A 26,012-nucleotide genomic window follows, 5' to 3' on the forward strand; every position below is an offset into this window, starting at 1 on the left:
ATTAAACCACTATGAGCATCATAAAATTAGCAAAATGACTTGACAAATGAAATGTAAATTTGTCCCCAGTAAAATTTATTAACCATTACTATACGGCGACGGAAGAGTTATTTCGTCCCAAGTCCATTTCGCTATCCTTCTTCTCCTTCTTCTCCATTTGCGGAGGTGCTCATCAATGGCGTCCCAGCTTCTCTTTCTTCCTCATGTCGCGCTCCTTCCTAAATTCTCACCCTTTTATCCATCCCTCTTCGCAAGACAAAAACTTACTCTCTTTCACTCTACTACGAGAGCTATCAAATCTTCCTCCAATTCTCGGATTACTATTAACCTCCAAGCCGTCGCCGACGCTTGTTCTGAAATCGAAAGCAACGGTGTCACTGAAACGACTGATTTGACACTACGAAACATCTGCGAAGGTTTTGTGCCGGAGCATATAATACACAGGCAAGCTTCTATCTTTTTCATTCTTTTCCGGTAGAATTGAATTTGACGAGTATGGAATTCGAAATTTTGTTTTTTTTTTTTTTGAAAAAACGGTGCAGAATGGAGGAGATTGGGTTTGTCTTTCCAACGAATATTCAAAGAGAAGCTCTGCCTACTCTGTTTACGGGCCGTGATTGCATCCTCCACGCCCAAGTCCTTTTCTCATCCCATCAATCTTTTCTCTGTTATTACCTGTTATGCTTTTTGTCAGAACGGTTAATGTTGATATGATGTTTTTTTTTGTTTTTTGGTGGTAATGTAGACAGGTTCAGGCAAGACATTGACTTACCTGTTACTTATATTCTCTCTTATAAACCCTCAACGATCTTCTGTGCAAGCTGTAATTGTTGTTCCCACTCGGGAGCTCGGCATGCAAGTAAGTTTAGGCATTGATGTTCAATCTTCCTCTGGCTCGATCTTCTTATGACATACTCGAACTTGTTTGCCTCTTTGGGTTTAGGTTACAAAAGTTGCTCGAATGTTGGCTGCGAAATCTACGGATATTGAGGTCAAAGGATGTACAGTCATGGCTCTCTTAGATGGAGGGATGCTAAGAAGGCACAAAAGCTGGCTAAAGGTAGGACTTGGACATTCTTGTTTTCTACAATTAGCTAGAGATTTTAGTCACTTCTTCTTGTGATTTACTTCAGCAAGTTTATCCTTTTTCAGGCTGAGCCACCAGCAATTGTAGTCGCTACGGTAGCGAGTTTGTGCCACATGCTAGAAAAGCACATATTGAGACTTGACTCGGTGAGAGTTCTTGTTGTAGATGAGGTAAAAACTTTCTCAACTATGAATGATAGAGGCTGTTTGCACATTGAACATCATGCTCAGAACATTTTCTCACCCAGGAATATAGGTTGATTTCTTATTCTACTCATCAAAACAAGTCGGTTCTGTGCGAAAGCTTCTGACAACATTTTCTTCATGCGATAAACGTCAGACAGTTTTTGCCAGTGCTTCCATTCCCCAGCATAAACATTTTGTGCATGACTGTATACAGCAAAAGTGGACAAAGGTTAGCTTATGAATGGTTCTCTTACTGTGAATTATGTCCTGGCTTGGTTTATGAACCCAGTGATTTGGGGTGCTGTAGATACTTCCCGCCTGAATTGTTGAGTTGCAATTCACTTGTCTTTTTTCATTTTTATTTTCATATATCTGCAGAGGGATGTTGTTCATATTCATGTTAGCGCAATCATGCCCATGCCTTTGTGCCTTCTTCACAGATTTGTAGTAAGATCTAACCTTGTTCCACTTCTTTTATCATGATATGCGTCTGTTAGTACATCTGATCTGTATTTGGCAGGTGTGTGGGAAGAAAAACAAGCACCAAATACTGCTTGCCTTGTTGAAGTCTGATGCACCTGAATCAGCTATCATTTTTGCCGGGGAGCAGGTTTTGGAAACCTCTATTTCCCTTCTGACTTCACTTAATCTAACCATGTAACTCTCTTTTCTGTTTCCTCGTTTCAGTCCGAGAAGTCAAAAAAGGCTGGAAATGATCCATCTACAACTCTACTTATTGAATTCCTCAAAGCTTCATATGATGGCTTGCTGGAGATCCTCCTACTAGAGGAAGACATGAATTTCAATTCACGAGCAGCTTCACTAACAGTAAGTGGTTCTGTTATCCTCGGATTCTTATCCTGGATGCTTACTCTTTGTTCCCAATCTTCATGATTTCCCATAGGAAATCCGGCAAGGAGGAGGGTTTCTTCTTGTTTCTACTGATATTGCAGCAAGAGGGATTGATCTACCGGAAACAACTCATATCTTCAACTTTGATCTCCCACAAACGGCTACAGATTACCTGCACCGAGCTGGAAGAGCTGGTCGAAAACCCTTTTCGGACAGGAAGTGCATTGTCACCAATCTGATTACTTCGGAGGAAAGATTTGTCTTGCAAAAGTTCGAAAATGAACTAATGTTCAGCTGCGAGGAACTGATTTTGTAGGTACAGTATTAATTTTCGATGTACATAAAACTCTGCATCTTTGCCTTTTCTCCATTTTTTTTCATAACCGCCAATACAGGTGAGTCAAAACGCCATCAGCTTAATGCAACTTATCAATAACATGGAAAGATTATATGAGAAATGTCGTCATAATCAGATATATCTCTTTATTAATATAGTTTTGACTTTTCTGCTCTGCGTTCATACTTCTTACAATTTAAGATTAAAAGTATCATATCACAACTCCATCTCCAATTACTGAATTCTTCAAGATTACTGTAATGCCAGATCTGATGTAAAATCCATCGGATGACCTATCTGCTTCTTGTATTCCCTGGAAACCATTACATTAGTGGAAATGAGATAAGCAAACGAAGAATTGTATGTATGATGGGTCCATTTTTTCTTGAATAAAAGAAAATTTTACCTCCGAGTTTGCGATGATTACATTCTTCCCGACTCTAGCATTCTTGTCTATTATGCATTCTCTGTAGGGAAAAGGAGAAGGCAAAAAGAAAAGGAGGAAATGAATGAGGAAACTCCATAAACGAGCACTGCTTTTAAGGTAAACCATGTCAAGTTGATAGTTAGTCTTACTTAATTTTTGTGTTTTCCCCTATTCCAACGGGAACTTTTCCCTCAGCAAGTAGTGATGCAACTTCTGCTTCAGTTTCGTAGAAGTCTGCCCCAAGCATCACAGTGTCCTAGAGTTTCCATGCTTTTAGATCATTATATAATCTTAGAGTATAATCCTTTCATTATGAGTTAGAAAGATATTCGTTTTGCTTACCTTCATCTGAACGTTGCTGCCTATTCTAGATCTAATTCCCACAATGCTGTGCTCAATTAAGCAGTTGGTTAAGAAGCTTCCATGAGAAATTATCGAATCAACGAGCTTCACATGTAATGAACTTAAGTGTTAATTCTGAAGAAAGTTGGCCAAAACCGAAATACGTAGAAGTAGAAGGAAATATTTTACTTACCTTAGAGCCGTCTATTTTTGATGGTGGCAGGTTTCTCCTTGATGTATATATTGGTTTTGCTGCATCGTAGAAACTAAATGCCGGTGGCTAAAAGGTATAAAAAGTAGACGTCAGTGATATTAAGATGAGTATATGAACATTATCTTGGAAAATCAAGTTGTCTTAGAGAAGTTTTGTCCTTACATGCTCGGTGAGGGCGAGATTTGCCTCAAAGAAAGATCTTATCGTTCCTATATCTTCCCAGTAGTCATTAAAGAGATAAGCCTGCTCAAAGGATCTTATTACCAGTTGATATGATAACGTTACTCATTGGATGTAAATGTGTGCTTAAACTGAATGTTACTTACATTCATGTAGAATTCTTTAGCTGAGAAGGGTATAATCTCTGAACCAAAGTCGTTTGCTGTGGGGAAACGCCATCTGATTTCAAAACACTTGCAAGATATTCATTTTGCACTGTTCTTAGAATGCAGAGACAGAATATAGAAGTAAAAGTGTTACCTCAAGAGATTCAACAATATCTCTTTCTTGAAAACATAAACTCCCATTGACGCTATGTATGGTTTCTTTTCAGCTTCCTCCTTGGAAAGTCCTAAAACAGTTGTGTCGACTGCCTAAGGATACCCGAGGTTAGAACAATCTTCAGGTTTTGTTCCAAAATGTTTTTATTGTTCAAAAATGAATCCCGAAATTGTCAACGTACCATTGCTTTCAAGTCATCTCCTTTAGGTTTTTCACTGAAAGAGATGACTCTTCCTTTGTCATCTATCTTCATCAAACCAAAATCTGAGGCACGTCTAACATGTAACACAGAAAGAGACTATAAGAAACCATGATCTTTGATTCAGTATAATAAGTTGGGAAAAATGAAAGGACCTTTATACTCTTTTGCATTCACCTGTCATCTATAGGTATGCAGGAAATGCTTATATCTGCACCACTCTGCCGATGATCCTGCAGATTGAAGTTAAATGTATGAGTCTCTGAGAGTAACCAACTCTTGATGAAGGACATGGGCTTAGGTAATCTTGTCTCACCTGTACAAAATCCATGTAATCCATCCTGTAGAGGTGATCTCCAGAAAGGATCAACACATCTTCGATCTCTTTACTTCTTGCATCCTATTAAAAAAAGACAAATGTTGGACCCTTGTTTCTCATGTGAAGATGAGCTAGTGAAAGTCTGACTTTTACCTCGAAAAGCCAATGGAATTGCCGAACCGCATCTGCTGTACCTTGGAACCACCTATTACCAGATTCTCCTGGCGTTTGAGTGGCTGCAAGAACCTGAATATTTTCAAACAATCGCCTCAGATGAATCAAACAAGTTTGGATCAGAATGGGTGATGAAGAAAGAATATCAAACCTCAACATAACCATCTCCAAAGCCAACTCCATTGGAGTTGTAAGCGCGAGCTAAATGTCTGTTTAATGATGCTGAATTATACTGTGTGAGTATGTAGACTTTGTTGATTCCGCTGTTGATGCAATTGCTCATCGGTACATCTATCAACCTATATGCTCCCCCGATAGGGACCTGCAATTCACGCATGTTCCCGATTGATTATATTTTTTGCTGCAGGAAATTCAGCAACATTGGAAACTTTGCAATAGAGAAGCAACTAACAGCAGGCTTGGCGCGACGTTTTGTGAGAGGAAAGAGTCGAGTTCCTGCTCCACCTCCAAGAATAATGGAAGCGACTGTCCTTGAATCCCTTTTGTCAGTCTCAATTTCTTGTGCCTGGAGGTTGTTGTCATAAACAAACACAGTGCAGGGCACTTTTGATGAGCTCAAAGATTGAAGGAGAAGAAGAAGCAGAAACAAAAAGGTTGAAACTTTTTACCTTGGCCTCTGCAGCTACACTACTTAAAGACATTGAGATTCTTTTCTGAGAGAAGTTGGTAGAAGAAGATCGAACATTTGGAAGCTGAGCATGGAGCTTCTTCCCCATGAGCTCTCCATTGCAGAAGCTGCCAAGCTTAATATGCCTGGTGAATCCCGTGGAGCCGCGTAGGCAGGTCGGGGCAGAGAGAGAGATTCTGCAGTCAGCAGAAACCACCATTTTCGCTGGAAATATTGGCTCTTGAAGGGTTTGAAGAGAGGGGAAGATAAAAGAGAAGGAAAGAGAGTTGCATGGACTCGCAATTTACTTGATTTTTTGGAAGGATTTGCTCCACCCTATCTTCAACAAGTTACATCCACCACCAGTTTTTTTTTTTGTATTCAGATTTCAAGACATGGCTCTTTTGTCTTGACCTGTCTTGCAATGGCATATTCTCTACAAGAGACTACGTCAAGAAAATAAAATCTCCTTGATTAGTATTATTTTTAAATACTTTGGCAAATTTTGTTTCTTATCTTATGCAGTGCATTTAGAGAATTTCCTCTAAAAATTGGAGTGAAAAGGAAAAGAATTCCTTTTAAACGACAGCGTTTGCTGAGTTAGTTAAGGCGTCTGCTTGGCATATAATTGAGTGGAGAAGGACAGAAAAAAACAGAATCAACGACTTTGAAGAGTCAATGCGAAAGTGACAAAAATTCTCGCAAATAATAGAGAGAAAGAGAGAAGAGTCATCGCCAAAATCAGATAAGCTTAAGCTAAGTAACCTCTGCGACGCATGGCGATTTCCAAGCTCTTTCTTCTCTCAGTAGTCATTCTCTCCCTCCATCGTCCTGTTCTTTCAGACAACGGTAATTAAACTCGAATCTCCTCAACTTAAGGTATCTTGATCGTGGTTTTGACATAGGTCTGGTCTGAAAATCGTCGAATCTGTTTCATTCGATAGATCTTGAACATGAAAAGCCGTCTCTATAAAGTCGGATTTACCTTTGTTACTAAATTACTTGCGATTAAGATTTATAATTTGTGTGTGTCTTTGTCTTTTGAAATCCACAGAAGAGGAAGAATTTCTTCTCAAAACCATCAACATCTACAGAACCTCCATCAACCTAACAACACTAACACAAAACGACAACGCAGAATGTCTCGCTGACGAAATCGCAGACGAGTTCAAGAACCGACCTTGCACAAGCAACACTGGCTCAGCTTTAGACCCTGGATCCGAACCTGGATTTCCGAAACTCCTCACCAAATGCCGTCTCAACATAAACGCAACTAGAGATGGTGTGATAATGCCAGCTTGTGCTCATAATCATGATGCGAGCCATGTCTTGACCAATTATACGAATTCACTAATCAAGAACCTAAATGATTCTAAGTTCACTGGAATTGGTATTGGTTCTGATGTCAATTGGGTTGTGATTATCCTCACTACAAACACAACGGAAGGTGGCTATTCTAAGTCGGGTGGTTTCACATTTGGAGTTAATGGCGTCGTTTCTTCTTCATCTTTGTTGGTTCTTCTCTTTTCTTTCTTCATGTTTTGAGTCCCATATCTTTTGGCTTGTTTATTTCATGTTAAAATTATCTCGTTGTCTATGTGTTCTCTATCGTTTTTTGTTTCCTCGGGATTATGTGGTAGTGATCAGCTTGTTTTCACTGCCAAGATTCTTCTTCTTTTAACTTCTCTTTGTTGGCAAATGTACGTATCATCTAAAGATTCTACAATAAACAAGAATTACCTGCTTGAATATCTCCTCGCGTATAAGCTTTACATAGTTTATGACAAGTAAACATTTTTGGTTATAAAGATTTGCTATACGTAATGTAGCTGGTTTAAGTAACTTTTAGTCTATTTTAATAGGGGAGCACTAGAAAAAATATAGTTCTCTGTGTATTGAAAGATTGATTTCTTGTCTACGCCGCCGCTGGAGCCAAAGATTGATTTAGCTGGTTATAAATGGGGTTGTGAGCCTATTACAAATTAGGCCCATTAGTGAAGACAAATGGGTTAAAGCTTTCAAATTTGAAATCCAACACGCTTCTCATGAAGTGATTGATTGTTGTACATGTGCTAATGTGCTATAGCCTATATATACAATATAGTAGCTTTTTACATTTTCAAAATCATATACAGTGTTTCGAGAATTCTTTAGTTTTAAATGGATTTTCATTTTCTTAAAATCACTCAGTCTAATTTTGTTAAGTCAAATGATATGTTGACTATGGTTTTCACACAAAAGAAAAGGAAGAAGAAAACAGATCCTTGATTGTGTATTTTCTAGCCAGAAAAATCACAACCAATCAGGCCCAAAACCATGAACCCTCTCAGATTTCAATGATTCGTTGATTTTCCAAAGCGCCTTGACGAACCATCTTGGATTGAAATTTAATTAACGACTACTAAGCCTCCATGATGTAAATTGTTTCATGGTGGTTATATTTAAAATTGATATAATTCGTTCAGATATCTTTTGTTTCTGAATTCGAATTTCTGAGTTCATTTTATATATCAAGCTTAAAAAGAAAAAGAAAATCAGAATCATGCTTTTGCTTTTTTGAAAAAAATAATTATTTTGTATTTTCATAAGCTGTAAGTTTTTTTTGAATAGACAACAACTAACATATTAACTTAAAATAGTTTATATATATATATATATATATGATAAACGTATCTCAAATAAAATCTAAAAATTATTGGTTCGAATAACTTTTGGGACCAAACTAATATTACATATTGTAATTTTGGGCTTGGAGAAATTATAGACTTCGGTTTAGAACCTCCTGATAATAAAAAAAAAATAGTAGTTAATATTTTTTGCATTTATAAATTACTACAATATTTTGAATATTAATAATTGTGTATTAATCCCTTATTGTCTTTACTATTTACCGGCCCCAGTCATTACACATTTAAAATCTTCTTTGAACAAAAAAAAAGAGAGGAAAATAAACATCTAAAGTATAAATAAAAAGCACAAGAGTAAAAAGTAAAAACATGTAATACTTATCATAGTGCAGTTTGGTTGGTTGGTAGTGGTGGATGGATGTCAAAGGAAAAACAGAGCTGTAAAATACAAAGGAACAAGAATATCTTCTCACTTTTGAAATATGATTTTGTCTCGATTTTTATAATCTATCTTTAGATTTTGTGCCTCCTTTTTTTGTGTGTTCTAAGTGTGAGGGAGCGTTTTGATTGAGGGACTTGACTATATTCAGACACATACTGTTTAAAGAAAAAAAGAAGAAGACAAGTGAATTTTGCGTTTAGGATACGTCTTTGAAACGTCACTTTCTTTTCACTAACAAACAATGAAATTCATGATCTCTCATGTTATGACTGAAATATCATAGAAGATTATTGAGAGAGAATCGTATCTACTTTCTCACCCTCACTTTTTTCTTTCTCTCCTTTTTTAGTTTTAGTTTTTGTAACTGTTTTCTATCCTGAAGAATAAACAAATTATCATTCAAAAAAATAGATAAACAAATTGAAAAGAAAAACCTTATTAAGTAATTTTTTTCATGATTCTCATTGAGTCATTTGGTACAAGAAACTAAAGCAAAGTGACATTATATTTCATCTTACGATTTCACTACAATGCCACTTATGTTCTTATTAAAAAAATCATTTTTTTAATCAAAAGTGCAGAACAAACAAGGCTATTTCGTTTATATATTTTTTTTGTAAAAAAATTTCGTTTATATATTAAACACAAAAAAAACGACTTTCTATATCAAATTCGTAAGCCAACCGGAAAGAAATCAACTTAACGGAAATCCATGTTAGTTATATGAGCTAATTCTAATGAGTCATGAGTTAGCTTACGATTAGTTCGTGAGTTAAAAATATTTTTCAGAGTTAAAATAATGCAAATATATAGAATACATATACCAACCAAAGCATATATCTTTAGTCTCGCTTAGTTAAAATAAAAAGGAAGTAATCTTGTATACTTAACTTTCTAAATTTTATTTTTACTAGTTGCAGATGAAGGGAGTGAACATGTTATTCTTGCATGATCTCAGTACTCTTAAATGGAGAAGATTTTACTATCTGTTGGATACAAATTATACATTTGCATGATTCTTGCAATAATATTTATTTTATCGGTGTTTTTCTAAATTAGATTGATTTGAGATGGTGTCAATGGTAGAGAGTAAAGACTTAGTGCGAATATATAGGAGATAAACACATGTGAGAACCCAGAAGACACATGTCATGGGCATCAAGGAGAATCCAAGCCATTTAATAGTTTTTCTCTCCTATGACAGGACCCATCTACTTAACAACACAGTTCTGGAGATATCTTCAAGGCGTGTTGCGCTCTTCTAAAATTCGGTTTCATGAATTGCTATATCTCGAGAGTTTTCGTAGGAGACTCTAACTACACCATCAAAGATTTTTTCATTGCGAGCCTTCCAAATATACCGTATTAACCACAGAAAAACACTTATTTGGTTTTGTTAACATCTAATTCTTTTGTTCTCCAGAACAACACTCGAAGTTTGTGAAAAATGAGAAGAACTCAGAAAGCAACTCGAAATAGTGAGGAAACTGTCTTTTTTTAGTGATAACCAACAGAAGTAAATGTCTTCAGCATAATAAATTCAGTTTTAATTTACTATTAATACAAAGCATGATCATTTATAGGATCGTAACTCAATCTTTAATCCACTATGAAACAAAAAATCAACTTTTTATCTGGTTGGTTTATTCATATATATATTGAGAAAAATATATTGAGGAAAAAAAAATATATATATATATATATATTGAGAAAAACCCAATATATTTTTGAGACTCAAAAACAAAAGATACTATATCATTGAGACTCAAAGAAAAGAAGAACTTTCTTAAAATTATGTAAGAAGAAAAGGCTGTGCGCTGTGAATGTGATGAATGACTTTCTTATATTCGTGTCCAAGAATTATAATTTTTTGACCATTTTGGATCTCTTCAACTATTTTTTCTATTCCTCTCTCTAATTATTATCGAACAAATAATATATGTGTCAGTGTGTGTATTCAAACGAAGTTGATCGTCACTGATGCACGCATTTTGGTAGGGCAAGTATAGTAGCTATACTAGGGTTTGATCGTGTCACCAAAGGAAACAGAAGTAAACTATTAAATTGTTGAAAAATGGAAGGTGCGTAATATCATTGACACATACCCGTATAGGGGTTTTAAAAAAAATAAAAATTGGTTATAAAAAGATTAAATCATCTCTTGAAATTTTTCAGTTTAGGATTCTTTTTCTATTATTAGTTATTTTAGAAGTTTAGTTTGTCTTTTTCGAAATTTAGAAGCTTGCTTCGTATTTCTTGTATCTTTGTTCAGGCCGACAATCTTGGTCCTTGGAGTATATATGTCCTCAATTAATTTATTTCTTTCCTATTATATACATGTTAATTAGTTTTTATCCTCTAATTCAAAATACCTGTTAGAGATGAAAGAATAAAGTGTTAAAATTAGATTTTGATATTTAATGACAGATAATATTAGATTTTTAATTTAAATGTTTCGAAATAAAATAACAGAAATTTTGTCTTGCAACAAGCCAAGAAGAAATAAGAATAGGAAAGTGGGAGCAAACATAAACTTATTATGGGTGCGCAGTTAATAAACTAGAATGTAATTGGTGCCAAATTTCTTGATCCTAAATCCAATAGTATATATGTGGGTCGCCCTTGTATGTATATACAGTATAATAATTTAGGGCAGGAGCAAATCAACCTATAGAGTACCAGCTAGGATTTTGTTTTGTCGCCATATTGCCACTACTCACAATTCACGGATCCATCCAGTACACCCGCCAAATTAACATATCCATTTTCGCAAATTTTCTTTCGCTAGACAAAAAAAAAATCTTATTGCTAGTTAGCAAGAAGCGACTTCATTCGCATGGTTGATTACGTCGTTATATGTAGGTTATTTGGCCATATAAATAATCTTAATTATTACTCACCACATATAATCTTGATCATGTTGCAATAAAGTTCATGAATTAATTGGTTAGCTATTCGGTCAATGAGAGCGACAACATAAAGAATCTAAAAGTAGCCCACATTCAAAGAACAAAAAAGTTTTTATTAAAATAAATGCTTCCTTTTCAGTTTTATAACCAAAAAAAAAATGATAAAAATATGTCTAGGAAGATAACGGGTAAGTTCATATGAGGTATGGCCGTTGTGAGGATATAATAGAAAGAGGACGTCATGGTCGTAATATATAGTACATTAGACGTCCACGTACTTAAAATCACTCATCAATCCTTTTGGTCTACTTAGCCACAAAGAAACCTGCCCAATTTTCCACATGTGAACCCAAATATCCTCTCTACATTTTCAGTTTGGATATAAAGTTTAACCTAATTGATCAATCACACCGAAAAGAGATTGCGTCACTAATCATATATAGGTTATCAAGTTAGTGGGGTTAGTGAATTATGAATTGTTCATATCGAATCAAACAAATGATGTTTCAAACAGTCTCAGTTTATTCGGGAATGTAAAGCATCGACACATATCTAGATTCAACTCATCGGATCCATATTGTTAAAAAAAAAAAATCTATGGATCCAAATTAATTTAGAATGGTTGTTAGTTTTGAGATTCCACGAGGTTTATTTAGTCATGTAATCACTAATTTGTGATAAAAAATTTAGTAGTTTACTGGAAATTGTGAATAGTAATAATAATAACAATAACAATAATAATAATAATAATAATAATAATAATAATAATAATAATAATAATAATAAGATAAAATAACTTTGGAGATCTATAACTTTTCTTTGATTTTTCCCCATAAAAATAAAATCTCGTAAATGTTTGCGCACTTGTATGTTTCAATTCTTCATATTTAAGTACTTCGGTTCGCTTGTTCGTATTTATAGTTTTATAATTCGATATCTGTAGACTAGCAAAAACAAAACTATTGACATATAAATCCTTTTCCTAAATACTACGCCTATTTAATTTGACATGCAATAATACCCAAATGGATAGACGCGGATCCCATGCAGGCTACTTTTGCTAGAAAAGGAACGTGAAAAGGAATTTTTATATATCAATCGCCACTCATAGTAATAATTAATAATAACAATAACCAAAAAATAAAACCTTTATATAAATAAAATTAAAATAAAGAGTTTCAAAGCGCAGTCTAATGACTTTCACGTGTCGCTCACTACATTTTTGTTACTATTTTATTCTATTCAAAGAGAAAACGAGTGAGCACTTGCACAATAATTTGCAGTTTAGTAATTCGGAGTCGGAGACATATTTAGGAAAGTTACATTCTAAAAAAATAAGAACAAAATATCTATCTAAATATGTCTTCGAATTACTAAACTGCAAATTCCTCATAGTTAATAAAAAAATAGAACAAAATATTTTTAAACGAAAAAATTTAATATGTTGCCAAAAACAGAAATTTTGAAATTATAATTTCTAACAACTAGCTCTTAAATTTTTTATATGATATATTTATTTGTAAGTTTGATCTTCATAACAGTTTTTGTTAGAAAAAGAAACTTATGTGATAATAAATCTTTGATCTTCATAACAGTTTTTGTTAGAAAAAGAAACTTATGTGATAATAAATCTTTTATTGAGTTGCGAGACTTTAAATGCATGCAACTGGCTATTTATCAATGATTAACGATCGGACAAATAAAAAGAGAGTATGTAATTTTGTTTTTAAAAAAAGATTGTCTAATTAATTCATTTTTTTTTTTGGGCAACAGTCTAATTAATTCATTTAAAATGTTAAACCAAACGACTTTAACTAAAAATGTTAAACCAAACACTGTATACATCCGTCGTCCGTACACCCAAGCCTTCTGATTCGGCGGAGAGATGCGGGGTTGTGATGACGTCGTTATTGTACGGATCAACCTAATTTCTTTATTTCTTTGCTAAAGAATTCTCTTTCTTCATTATTTAAAAGTGTTAATACTAATAAATAATAATTAATACAATTATTATCTTTGAAAACTGAGAGCATATTGACGTCAAAAATATCTCTTAAATTATATGCCTGCTACACCTTATTTTATATTTATTTAATGCAAACAAAAATATATGATTTCGGATTTCTTCATTTATAACTAATTAGTTTATCTTTTGTTTCTGCTCTTCGGATTTTCAAATCTTTACAAGTGGATGACCAAACAATTAATTTTGATTTTAGGAATTTTAAACTAAATTGGTATATTTGAACGGTTGAACCTGAGTTCAAACATATTATTTTCTAATAATACAATTTTTATCCGATGTCAAAAATTCAATTTCATTATCTTATTAAAAAATAGTAAGTAACTTACCTAGATTTTGACGTTCAAATCGATGCTTATAACTCAGATTAATGATAAATTAATACTTTTTGACGTTTAAATCGAACCTACTAATTTGATTAATTTATTGGAAACTGAATTGATGATAAATTAATACTTTTTATTTTTTGTACACAAACACTGTTTATATTATGTAGTAAATACTAAATTTAACGTTTTAACAAAACAACAGAAAATTGAGGCATATATACTTTTTTTCCTGGGTACAATCGCTCTAACGAAGTTGAAAATGCTACTATCTTCGGACCACTCAGAGAATCTTTCTTACCAAACTAGATTAACTGCCGACCAGACCACGAGCATATTCCCTCTGCCCATTTCTTCTAATTTTATAATTCTTTTTTTTAGATTTTTTGTGAAAAATGTATTAATAATTCCTTATAATTCAATTTTAATCTGCTTTTCCCGAGGTAGGAAACGTCAATATTCTTTAAAAAAATTAAAACAAAATACATTGAAAAATTGTGAAATTGTAAAACAGAGCAAATTAAGAAATTCTCATATTTTTAGGAAGTAGCAACGCAGAAAGATTCCCAATTTAGCAATCCCCTGTTTTTCCGATCGCCTTTGACACATCTTCTTGATCTTTGAACATTCTCCATGCCCATCACTTCATCATCATCCTCTTCCTCCTCGTATTCTTCGGTTTCTTCAGGCTCAATCGTCTCTTCTTTGTTCTCTACAAACTCATCAGAGTCTTTCATGATAGAGAGTCGGAGACGACCGTTGCTTCGGTCAGCTTGAAAGCACCTGTTACGAGGCGGTGCCTTTGTGGCAGTCATGACCAATCTCCCATCTTCACGGTGTGGTCTCATTTGAATGCATTGAGAGCCTCTCATACTGGTCAACGGAGGTGGGAGATCACTAGGGCTCACATTTTCTTTCCTACTTTTTAACGTTTTTGTCTCCGTTGTTATCTCTCTGAGTTTCTTGGTTTGCACGTCAGACACAGAAAGCGAGAACAGATCTTCGACATCAGTCACATCAGAGCCAGTTTCGCTTCCGAGATTCTCAGTGCACAATGCTAAGCTCTCGTTACTTAGAGCTCCACAAGAAGACGGACGTTGGACATAAGTCTTCTCTTTTTCAGAGCTCTTCGTGTTTGAGAGAGAAGAGGAGGAGGAGTTGGAGGAGGCAGAGGATAAAGACTGGAGAAAGCTCCAGCAACTCGAGTCAGGGCCTGAGGAAGCAACTGTTTTGTCATCGTTACGGTTTTGGGTGTCCTCTGCGTTAGAGGAGTCAAGTAAATGAGACTTGAGAGCTAAACCAAAGGGTTGAGAGAAGTGAGGGTTTGGTGAAGATAGCCTAAGCCTTAAAGCCCTAGGCTCATCAAGCTGAGATGACTGAAACCCTTGTTGATACACAACAGTTCCCATTTTCTTAAAGAGGAAAGAGGAAATCTGTTAAGAGAGAGAGAGCAAAGAGTAAGAGATTAGGGTGAGATGTGAAGCAAAGAAGAAGAGAGGCTTTTGGAAATAAGCATGAAGGATAATGAGAGGGAGGGGATGCCAATTTGTAGTGTCACAAAAGTGAATAAATTAATAAAGAAAAGTAAGAGAAAGAGAAGAGTGACTGGGCAATGTGCAGAGACTAGAGAGGTGGGTAAGGAGCTTTTCCACAGCACCACTCGAATAATGCAAAATTATTTTATTTAATTATGCCACACAATGCAGGTATATAAAGAATCTTATGTGTGTGTAATGTGTATATGTGTTAAAACTTAAAAGGTGATGTAATAATGCACAACTACACATGGTTAAAAATTAACTGTGTATGTGATATTTGTACTGGTAAGACGGGAACTTTCAATTGATAACAAAAGGAGCAATTTTGAAAAGCATAGCTAGTCTATGAGGGAAACTTGGTTAATCATCGTTTTTGACTAATTTGGCAAAAGAAACTGATTTTTCAGTAGCCATGGAAATTTTGGTCCTCATGTGATCTGGGCAAGAAATAGACTACACAGAAAAATGAAAAAAAAACAAATGAAAAATAGAAAGCTACTATTGAAAAAGAAAATTAGTGAATATGGTTTAGAGTTTAGACATAGTCCGATTGGTTCAAACATACAATATTTGCGTTAGTAATTGTGTTTATTATTGTTTGCTTCTTTTGTAGTCAAACAATTGAGTATTACTGACTTTCTTCTTCTGTTGCGTGCGTTCCCTTTTCATAATTTATAATTTATTTAATTTAACATCTAAATGAAAAACACAGAAGAATATAACAAAATCAAACGCATATATTGAAAACCAGCTGGCCATTTAGAGAGAGACACGTAATGGGAGTAACATGTCAAAAAGTTACAGACAGGTTTTGCGCTTTCTTATATATTTACCTTCCAAAAATAAAACAATTCAACAAAAGCTATGAAAGTTCCCAAATTTGGTTTCCCCATTAGTGTTATAATTATGAAAATGATTGTTTGTTTTCTTTCTTTCTCTAATACTACTCTTTTTTATATTTAAAGCAAAGAGTCGTGTGGCACACAGGGAGACGGATAGTCAAAACCTATGTCGGGTAATTCTTAGACCCGATTTCAACAACATGATAACAGCAGCCAACTAATTTTGAAATATAAATCCCATTAATCAAACCAACAAAAAATGATTACTGGCAATAATCAAGGAATATACATGAAAATGTGTCTCCATGCAATTTTTTGAAAAGGAATGGTCATAAATTGAGGGGGTTACCATGTTCAAGAAACCACGACATGAAACAAACAAAATACAAGGGGAAAAACAAACAAATAAGTGACAAAAATACAATCACCTCAATTACACTGTATTTGAATGCGAGGAAGATTCTCCGCCCACTTATTACGACCAAAACAGAAATATTTCTTAATTATGATGTTGTTATGTTAACAGAAATAATGAACGAAACACAACATATCAAAGTGACCAAGGTTTTAGTTGTTTGAAATATAATAAGGTTAAAAGACAAATAAGGCACCTAGGTTTCAACATCCAGAACTTTCCACTTTCTAATTCTAAGACAATGTTGGGTTAAGTTAACATCAAACTTTGCCCTCTGAATCTTTGGCTAGCCAACAGTAAGCTGCTTTTTTTTTTCTGACGAAATTAAGTTTTGAGATTAAATTTCAAGATATTCCCTCTGAAGCCATGTTACCTTGTACGGAACAGCTTATGAAGACATAGTTTAAGATTCATTTAAGTCGTCAGCAACAACAAGTGATTCCCCACTAAATAATTTCCTTTCTTCTGTCTCTCTGTTAAATCAGAGATGCTTACGTACTTAACCCCATTTCTAAACAACAAAAGACACTTTTTATTTTCATAGTAAACAAATGCCCTAGGGTCACTGACTTTTCCCTAACTCAAAGGCATGTGGGTTTATTATTATATAAACAAATGTAACCTAGTTCTCTCTGACTTTACCATAGAGCCTACACAAAGAAAAGCTAGAATGCGTGAGCTGTTCCTATTCCAAAGAGGGTGGGAGAGATTTGTGAGATCTTCCTGGGCTTCCTGTAATAGAAAAAGTTATATCAGTTTTGTACTTGTGTTATAATAAACAATGTGTAGCTACTACCATTCATGAACTGTGAATATAATGCTAGCTTGTGTGCTGTATAGTACTATGATAAACTTTAATCACCCATTCCGTCTTTTCGAGGTTTATTGAAGACATGAACAAAACAAGTGGATCTTAGTTTATGGTTTCAAGAGATGCTATGATCACTAAAAGGATTTGTACGAAGATACCTTCGATTATATTATTATACAGTGAAACAAAAGAAAAACCATTCCTACTCTTATGAGATTGTTTCCAGTCTCAGTACTCAGCTTCTATAACAAGGAACATCTTACTATATATTCTTACTGGTTGATCACGTAGTCCACTAAAAGATGCAAATCAAGATTTGTTTTGTTTTCATTTGCATTACCAAGAAGATCCACAAATGCAATAGAGAACAGAAATGTGGTAAACATATAAGTCTTGTATAGAACATGTGTTATTAAGACTCTGTGGGTTTTGGCAGTATATAGGTCTAGCCAAGAAAGTTTTCAGTTTTTGCAATGTAACTCAGAAATCTCCGTAATTTCACAATCAATGTTTGCTATTAATTATAGTGTTATCCACAAGTTATGTCATTTTTTCTAGTGCTTCTCCCTCTGCTGCAGGAATCAATAATGATATAATTAAGCAACTAGTTGACATGCTTAGAATGAATTAAAGAATGAAATAATAATTAGGATTCTCTAACGTAAGCAAGGGTACGAAAATTATGATTAATTAACTAATAAAAATGGAAAAAGGAGCTGACCTGCAGACGTAATCTCCAGACAAATATCCACAAATTGAATCTTGAACAGCATAGGTGGTCCTAAAATCCGAACCACCCCCCATAGAAGAGAAGAAAGTAATACAGCAACCTTTGGCCTCTTGAAGGGAGAATGCTTTAGAGTGTGTCCTTGAACAAAAGCTGCTTTTTTTATATGTAATTAAGATTACAATAATTAAGTGAGTAATGACAGAAGCAAAACCAACCATCAGATTTAAATCAGAATATATATTTTGACTTCGAATCACTCGCTTTGTTTATATGACGCAAGAAAGTTAAAGAAGAAAGAAAAACAGAGTGAAACTTCGAATCAAAGTCCATCAGTGTTTGCTATTGGTTTCAAGTTTTCAACTACTGGAGGATCTAAAAGCATAGAGAAATACGTCATACCACTTGAGCTTAAGTGGAGACATAAACTTAAGCCTTACGTTTCCATGTTTGTTATATGAATATAGAGTAAACCAAGAGTATTGTAACTCGTGGCTCTAATATAAATTGCATAACAAAGAGAAAAAAAGAAGAAGCCTTCCACCATCTTTTTGACCATATTATTAGTGGAACCTTTATGTGCCAATTCTCCAACTTTTAAATTCTGACCCAGAAAGAAAATTTATATCAATGGAATGCGATGGGGAGCTTATCTAAGTAACGCAAATAGATGTAAGTGGTTAACATAGTTCACAACTTTAGGTAGAGAAAGAATATAAAAGCTTATACATTGGAACTTTCTCGTTTGCTTTTACGGAAGCATGACATCCACACGAAAATATCAATCTCATCCATAACTAATGTCTTACTCACATAATCATCCAAATAAGCTAAACATTTCCACGGTTTAGATGTCAACATTGTAAAAAAGCTTTAGCGTGGTCTAGTTAATTATAACGACTCAAGTACGTACGGATTGATAGAACAAACTAACATGACTCAGGTAAATTTACATTTAGTTGATGCACTATTGGAGGCATGATTCTTCATCAGCTCGGTCTTAGTCAATGAAAAATACATGTCGATTCATCAAATATGATTTCATATCTCACACCAGAGAGCTCGTGTTGGTTGGGCCGTGCCTTCAACGTCTTTGAACGTTTTAACAGTTGGAAACAAATCTCAAGTTAGAGGAAAGTTTTTAAACTTTCACATAGAGCCTATACTAGTGAATAGATTGTCGCAGAAACAGAACATAGGAATATGAGTACGCGCGATTAGAGCCTAAGGGATATCATCGTAGCAATCAACTTTTGATTTTCCGAGCCGTCACTCATCCCACAAAACACTGAACATAGGAACATGAGTACGCGCGATTAACGAACATACAAAAAAAAAGAGAAGGCGAAGAAAATAGGTTGAAGACGAAGGATTGGAGAGCAGTGGCATAGCGAACATTATCGAATAATACTTCGGGAATCAAAATTGGCCGTGTCACGTGTGCGTCGTGTGAGACCTTCTCTTCTTGGAATCGCCATAGAATCAGTACTCAGTAGTAGGAATGCTAAATGAGGTTTCCTGTAACGAAATTGCACGTGTGTCACGTGGCCACCCTAGGCTCCTTCTCAAATTCCTTAAGAAAATAATTAACACAAGAAATAGAAAAATTATTAACTTCGTTGTAAACAGTAAATTTTGAAAATGTAACTTCTTTAACAGAAAATAATTACAGAAGTACAAAATACAACATGAGAAGTTACTAATATCATCACTTGGAACTTTTTCTTTACAAGATTCGACAGGTCGGTCCGGTAGATTTTTTTAGGTAGATGCAAATATAGATTTACGTCATAAAAAACAATTTTTTTTTTGAATAAGATGAAGACTCTAACAACTCCTAAATTTTCAATATAGCATACCCATTATTGTCTTGAACATCCGTAAGACCATATAACCAAGATCCCAAAAAAAAAAGAGAGAGAGAGAGAGTTTTTGAAAAATCAAATTTGGTAAGGAAGTGAATGAAGAAAATTTTACAAAAATGGGATAATTCATAGTCAAGACAAATAAAAACGTTACCAAAACTATACTAATACTGAAAATAGGTAGCATTAAATTGCCCAGTTTTCGTGTATGCAATGGGTATAGTATAAATACGTATATAGAACTTTAAACATGGGGCAGTTACAGTACTTGTTAATAAGCCAAAGGATGAAAGCTTCAATGGAGGTAAATTATAAACAGAGGAGGAGCCAAACGATGAGAGCTTCTGTGGAGGCCTGTTATGATCAGACCAACAACGAATCAAACTTTCAAGCTGATGTTGATTATGGTTCAGGAATAAAGGTAGCTGAATAACATTTTTTGCTTACATGCATATAATCATTATCGATTACTATGTGTTCTATAAAATTGTAGGAAAATAATTCGTTTTCTGTTTGTGCCTGTTGCATAGTAGAGCTGAGTAACATGACTGATATTTACAGTTATTACAATCTCTTATGTACATTGATGCTTACAATTCTATTTTTTTTTTTAAGGTTAAATGTTTTGTTTCCAGCAATATGCATTATGCTAATTTAAATCGGATAGTGAAAACATTAACACAGACCACTAAGCTAAATGTTACGGTCTGTTAAATGCTTTTTTTTTTGCTATATTCTTACACGCTTTGAATTCGCTTTATTAATAGATAATCGTGTTGTTAAGACTGTAAAATCACCTACAAACCAAAGTGAAAAATTAAAATGCTGTAAACAACTTAAAAAAAAATTAAAGAATTTTTATCAATCAAAACACAGACAACCTGATCTTAAAAAAGGCTTGATCTTAAGAAAACATAACATGTTTTGATAATCCTTTTGAAAAACCATAATTCCGCTGTAAGAAAAAAAAAAAAAAATTCATTCATGTCTTATATACGGTAGGGGTAGTAATGGACTTTAGTCGTCTATCAGTAAGAAAAAAGGAAAAAAAAAAGAAGAGAGGAGGAATTAAGAAAGAGAGAGGTAAGAAAAATTCAAAGCGAGGTTCTCGGGAACCAATCTGGAGGAAGGAGAGGGGGTGTGCTGAGGGGGAGGAGAGAGAGAGAGAGAGAGCGAAGACGATGGCGATGTTAGAGATGAACATTATTGGGATATTCATGGTGCTTATGTTGCTTCTCATCTCCCTCATCATCCTTTTCGCCTGCAAGCCATGGCGCTACCTTTCCCGTTTCCGATCCTCCCGTTTTTCTTCCTTCAAGGTACCTTCCTCCTCTCCTCCTTTCTCTCTCTCTCTCTCTCTCTCTATCAATCTCTCGTGTCTTCGTTCCTCGGGCTCGTTCGATTCGATTGCGGTGCGGGTATCGGACGATCCTTGCCAAATGATCAATCGTGAGTTTCGGTATAACGCGTGATGATCAATGAAATGTGTTACGTCGCTGAATCATGCCTTTGGATTCCGTGAGTATTTGACGGGGTTTTACTCGATTGGCGATTTCTTATGATTGTGTCGACGCGGGGCAGTCGAGTGTGTGTGTTGAATAATCTGATTGACTTTTGGAAATGAGAATGTGTTATTGAGTTTTTAGTGTTGGGAGAAAGTTCGATCTCGTTGCTAGGTTCTTTTGTAGCTCACGGGTTTTTGATAGATTCATCTGCGTTAGGATATAAGTGTATCTCTGCATTTTGTGCCTGCTCGATTTGCACACAATCTGTTTTCTTTTTTTAAAGCTGAATCACTACACTTTTGTGTTATATGTTTTCTTCTTCTTCTCTTTCCATGTTTTTGATTCAGTAATCGATTGAGACAGGTCTCAGGTTTGTGCTCAAACTGGAAATAGGCAACCGATGTTAATTTTTTTGGTCGAATTGTTTCTGAATTAAGAGCTTGGTGCTTATATTTATGCAATGATAGTCATAGGATAGACTAGAGGAACATAAATGCGACAGTAACAAGAAGAATTACTGGAAAATGTGAATGTTGCAAAGAATATTTCAGTTCAGTGAGGTGGAATTTTATCGAACACTATTAGCTACCTTTTATGTAGGACTTCTGTGAGTTTCTTGTATTTTATTTTTTCCAACCGGAGAATGGAAATTTCATGAAAATGGTAACAAACATATGGTAAAAGGTGAATTCACTTTTTCATCCATATTCCAACCCTGCTAAACTCTACTCCAGTCGGACGGAGCCTTACTAATTTAACAGGCGTTCTATTCTCATTGGGAATATGATACAGCTCATCTTTGTGCTTTTCGCGCGTAAATTTCATTTGTATGCATTTTCTGCATAACCTAGACAACATATTAAAAAACTGTAATTGATTATTACGTTCTTCATATATGGAACATCTAGTTTCTGGCTATGGAATATCCACTTTAAGCAAATTTTTGCTTTCAGTTATAGCCCTGATAATTTTAGTGCCATACTTTGCAGGTGGGGGATTTGCAGAGACCCCTTGTATCTGATGATGGAAATTTGATCCAAGGCCAGACCAGTGAGGTCACAAGGGAATATGATTTAGAGGGAGCTTGCTACCAAAATGAAGGGCTTTTGCATTCATCTCTGACTGAGGGACGGGTTTACAAACAAAGGCTTCCTTCTTCGTCTCCCCATCTCACCCAAGGTAAGTCTTTGCATCCCTCTTTCCTCCCTTCGTAATTCGTATGCAGCTCAAGTGAAGACCAATTGGGTTGAGGCTACATCATTAGCTTAATGGAAATGATACAAGTGTTATCAGAAACATCCTTGTTGTGGTATGAACTCTATGCATCACTCATTCTTGACCTAACCAGTGGGCCCTAAATTTATGTAGGTGAAAGCTTTGTTCTAAAAATAATTTCTGAACCTTCTGACGATGCTTTGGTGGGCCAAACGCTTAAACATCCAGCTGAAAAAGTTAGCCTGGAAGAAGCGCAAACATATGACTTGCAGAATAACATAAGTCAAAACTTGCAACATGATCTAGAAAAGGATAGACTTTCCGAGCTTTCTCCAGGACTTGTTAAAGATCAACGTAAATTCTTTTTCTTTTGCTTTGCTAGGGTGTGTAATACAACTTCAACACATTTCTTCAATTAGCCGTGCAAGACATATATCATATTTTGTGTTAGAAGTGCAGGAAGTTGGCTGTCCCTGGAGGTCATTGCGGGTCCTTCCATTGGGCTTCAATATGCTGTGCAGTCCACAAGTACCTCCGAGCTGCCAGTGAAACTTGGAAGGGTTTCTCCTGCTGATTTGATATTGAAGGACGCAGAAGTTTCAGGGAAGCATGCACAAATAACATGGAACTCTACTGTAAGGAACTACATAGTTGCACTTATTCGACTTCTGCATGTCAGTTCTTGCTTGTAACACCTGGCTGGCTTTGATTTCAGAAATTAAAATGGGAGCTGGTAGACTTGGGTAGCCTAAATGGAACTCTCTTGAACTCTCGATCAGTAAGTCATCCTGATTTAGGCAAGCGAAAGTGGGGTTACCCTGTCGAGCTTGCAAGTGAAGATATAATAACTCTAGGAACAACTACAAAGGTTTATGTAAGTCGGTTTGAGTGATTGGAGGTAATTGCTGGTAGTTTTTTTTTTCTTAATTAATCTTTCATGCAATTTCTTTTCATCTTTGGAAGGTCCGTATCTCATCTCAGAACGAGTTTCAGACACCGTTCAGAATTGGTGTGGCCTCAGATCCCATGGCTGCACGTCGAGGGGGCAGGAAACTTCCAATGGAAGATGTTTGTTATTACAAGTGGCCGCTTCCTGGGGCGAATAAGGTTGCCTTGATTTGTAGTCTTGAACTGTTTGTGTGATGATAGACTTCAGTGCTTCTGCTAACATAATTCTAAATCTATACGGTTTCAGTTTGGGCTATTTTGTGTTTGTGATGGACATGGGGGAGCAGGGGCTGCTCAATCCGCTAGCAAGTGAGTCATTGTTTTTAATTTAGATGACCTCTATTCACTATCTCTTTTAGAAAATTCTTCTTGATTTTTCTTATTCCGGGGTTTCTTCATCTTCTTAACCTACCAAAGATATCCACTTAACTTATTTATTGCTAACCTGAAAAAGGCTGTGGTTTGGTTGTGTTTAAACTTCTAACAGTATCCGCCTTTCTGAGTTTGTCCTTTGGCTTTGCTTCATTTATTAATCAACTTTTGATGTAATTGAAACCTTTAACGGCAAATTATTAGCAATGCAAATGTGTTCAAGTTATGGCAGGCGTGGTTGCAACCAGGAACAAAAATCGTTGTTCAAACTTGTTCTGTTCATTTTTGTAAATGATCTACTCACTATATGTTAGGAGGCTTCATTAACAACTGGGGGATCTTTGGTTTGAAGTTTTGTCTTAAGCAACGAAAATGATATACCTGAATATTTAACCTAATCAAACTTATTCTCCAGAATTATTCCTGAGGTTCTGGCGAATATTTTATCAGACTCTCTGAAGAAGGAGAAAGTGTTATCAGAAAGAGATGCTTCGGACGTCCTTAGGGATGTGCTTGCGAGAACTGAAGCTCGCTTGGATGATCACCTATATGAGGTTCTGAAGCTTCCTTTTCCTTTTCCTTTTCCCTTGATTGCATGTTTGTCTTCTCGACGACTTGGGTGAAATTTTTTCATTGCTTCCCATTTTATGAACTAGTCGATCAATGCAGGGTTGTACAGCTACTGTTCTCTTGGTTTGGAAAGACAGTGAAGAAAACTTATTCGCACAATGTGCCAATCTTGGGGATTCAGCATGTGTAATCAAGTACGTTAAACATTTATATTGCTATCTTAAGATTCTTAGTTGCTGGGCTTGCATTAACAACTTGTAGCAGCATTTCTTGGTGTAGAAAGAGGGAGGGGACTTGATAAGTCACATTAGAAACAAGGATCTTGCGTGTCTAAAGCGTGAGTGTGGTCTTCTTAATGAAAACCTCTTGTTATGAAAACAGTAGAAAATTTCTAATCTGGGGTTTATGGAGGAGTAAATAAACTTTAATAGATGAGAGATCTATGCTTCTTTTTTTCTAATCTAGGGTTTATGGTAGAGTATAAAGACAGTAATAGAAATTTGTGAAATATGAAAAGCTTATTTGAATGATAGAGTATTGTTGTTTTGATTTGCGGAAATAGAAAGTGAGTTTATCGTAAAATTTTCTTGACACCAATCTTAATTAATAGTAATCACAACCCTATCACTATCAGATTGTTGTTTTGCTCTCAGAGAATAATGGTTTCGGCGTGGTTTACATTTTGACAGTCTTGATGGGAGATATATACAAATGACAGAAGATCATCGAGTGACTAGCTTGACCGAGAGAAAACGAGTTCAAGAGGCAGGGCTATCATTGAGAGATGGAGAGACTCGGATCTTTGGTATTACCTCAATGAAATGAACACTTAAATGATTCTTACTCCATTGTAACAGAATGACAAAATCTGATTTGATAACTTTCGTCAGGTATCAACCTTGCAAGGATGCTTGGAGACAAATTCCCAAAGCAGCAAGATAGCCGTTTCAGTGCAGAGCCATATATAAGCAAGCCTTTGCGTATCGATCAATCCAGTACAGACGTATTTGCTCTATTGGCTAGGTAAAAAAAACACATTATATCATAATGAGCTTTTACCGTTTTCTCTATCTTGTCGCTAACTCTAAAAACCGGAAAAAATCCAAACAATTCCGCAGTGATGGGTTATGGGATGTGGTGAGTGCAAAGAAAGCTGTGCAGCTGGTGCTTCAGGTAAGACATTTTCTATTTCAAATTAAATTATCATCAAAGGCATTGCTGTGTCTGAAAACATCAAACTTATGTTTATGTTTTAAAAACGAATATGACAGATGAGAGAGAAAGAGAGAGGGACAGAAAATAGTGCAGAGAAAATAGCAAACGGTCTACTGAATGAAGCAAGAGCGATGCGTACAAAAGACAACACCTCCATTATTTACTTAGATTTTGATACTCCCTTGTAATGTTAGAAAATTGCAATTTTTTTTTTGTTTTAATATATTTGGGAAGTGTCTTTCTTTCGTGTACAATCTTTTGATTTGTATCTGTGTAGTATCATATTCATAGGGTATAAGAGAACAAAAAAAAACCTCAGGTGCAGAGCTTTAGGATGGGTCTGGCGAGCCATATTTGGTTTCATCTCTTGCTTATCTAATAATAATACTAACAGTTG

At 35.2% G+C, this 26,012-nt stretch overlaps 5 protein-coding genes across 8 annotated transcripts; 3 read left to right on the top strand and 2 right to left on the bottom strand.

The window, feature by feature from the left end:
* Positions 1-129: 129 nt before the first annotated feature.
* Positions 130-2,999, top strand: LOC18018548 (DEAD-box ATP-dependent RNA helicase 58, chloroplastic). Of its 4 annotated transcripts, XM_024156042.1 has the most exons (11): positions 176-444; positions 543-636; positions 746-859; positions 944-1,060; positions 1,153-1,257; positions 1,343-1,501; positions 1,651-1,719; positions 1,793-1,882; positions 1,960-2,100; positions 2,177-2,440; positions 2,935-2,999. In XM_024156042.1, exons 1-10 carry the CDS (start codon positions 176-178, stop codon positions 2,438-2,440), a joined length of 1,422 nt encoding a protein of 473 aa, XP_024011810.1. In that variant the 3' UTR covers positions 2,935-2,999. The 4 variants fall into 4 exon arrangements, with proteins under 4 accessions (XP_006400479.1, XP_024011811.1, XP_024011810.1 ...); XM_006400416.2 differs by lacking the exon at positions 2,935-2,999 and having other exon boundaries at positions 130-444; positions 2,177-2,562; XM_024156043.1 differs by lacking the exon at positions 2,935-2,999 and having other exon boundaries at positions 130-444; positions 1,427-1,501; positions 2,177-2,562.
* On the bottom strand, positions 2,547-5,542 carry LOC18018549 (glucose-1-phosphate adenylyltransferase large subunit 1, chloroplastic). The gene is made up of 15 exons (XM_006400417.2): positions 5,267-5,542; positions 5,050-5,163; positions 4,789-4,959; positions 4,617-4,709; positions 4,461-4,544; positions 4,322-4,377; positions 4,127-4,220; positions 3,925-4,037; positions 3,771-3,843; positions 3,607-3,687; positions 3,424-3,510; positions 3,231-3,335; positions 3,038-3,144; positions 2,868-2,928; positions 2,547-2,774 (listed from the first exon to the last, which is right to left on the bottom strand). Exons 1-15 carry the CDS (start codon positions 5,483-5,485, stop codon positions 2,673-2,675), a joined length of 1,560 nt encoding a protein of 519 aa, XP_006400480.1. The 5' UTR covers positions 5,486-5,542; the 3' UTR covers positions 2,547-2,672.
* Positions 5,543-5,901: 359 nt separating this feature from the next.
* Positions 5,902-7,014, top strand: LOC18018550 (uncharacterized GPI-anchored protein At5g19250). Its single transcript, XM_006400418.2, has 2 exons — positions 5,902-6,114; positions 6,320-7,014. The coding sequence occupies exons 1-2, from the start codon at positions 6,042-6,044 to the stop codon at positions 6,808-6,810; spliced, it is 564 nt and encodes a 187-aa protein (XP_006400481.1). The 5' UTR covers positions 5,902-6,041; the 3' UTR covers positions 6,811-7,014.
* A 7,012-nt stretch (positions 7,015-14,026) lies between these two features.
* On the bottom strand, positions 14,027-15,077 carry LOC18018551 (protein FANTASTIC FOUR 3). Its single transcript, XM_006400419.2, has one exon. It carries the CDS (start codon positions 14,999-15,001, stop codon positions 14,132-14,134), a length of 870 nt encoding a protein of 289 aa, XP_006400482.1. The 5' UTR covers positions 15,002-15,077; the 3' UTR covers positions 14,027-14,131.
* A 5,772-nt stretch (positions 15,078-20,849) lies between these two features.
* LOC18018552 (protein phosphatase 2C 70) lies at positions 20,850-26,008 on the top strand. Its single transcript, XM_006400420.2, has 13 exons — positions 20,850-21,109; positions 22,285-22,474; positions 22,664-22,864; positions 22,970-23,145; positions 23,226-23,384; positions 23,474-23,617; positions 23,706-23,767; positions 24,246-24,384; positions 24,500-24,594; positions 25,090-25,205; positions 25,291-25,423; positions 25,519-25,573; positions 25,672-26,008. Exons 1-13 carry the CDS (start codon positions 20,972-20,974, stop codon positions 25,801-25,803), a joined length of 1,740 nt encoding a protein of 579 aa, XP_006400483.1. The 5' UTR covers positions 20,850-20,971; the 3' UTR covers positions 25,804-26,008.
* Positions 26,009-26,012: the final 4 nt, after the last annotated feature.

The sequence above is a fragment of the Eutrema salsugineum genome, unplaced genomic scaffold, assembly GCF_000478725.1.
Source record: "Eutrema salsugineum unplaced genomic scaffold, Eutsalg1_0 scaffold_2, whole genome shotgun sequence".
Taxonomy (NCBI): domain Eukaryota; kingdom Viridiplantae; phylum Streptophyta; class Magnoliopsida; order Brassicales; family Brassicaceae; genus Eutrema; species Eutrema salsugineum.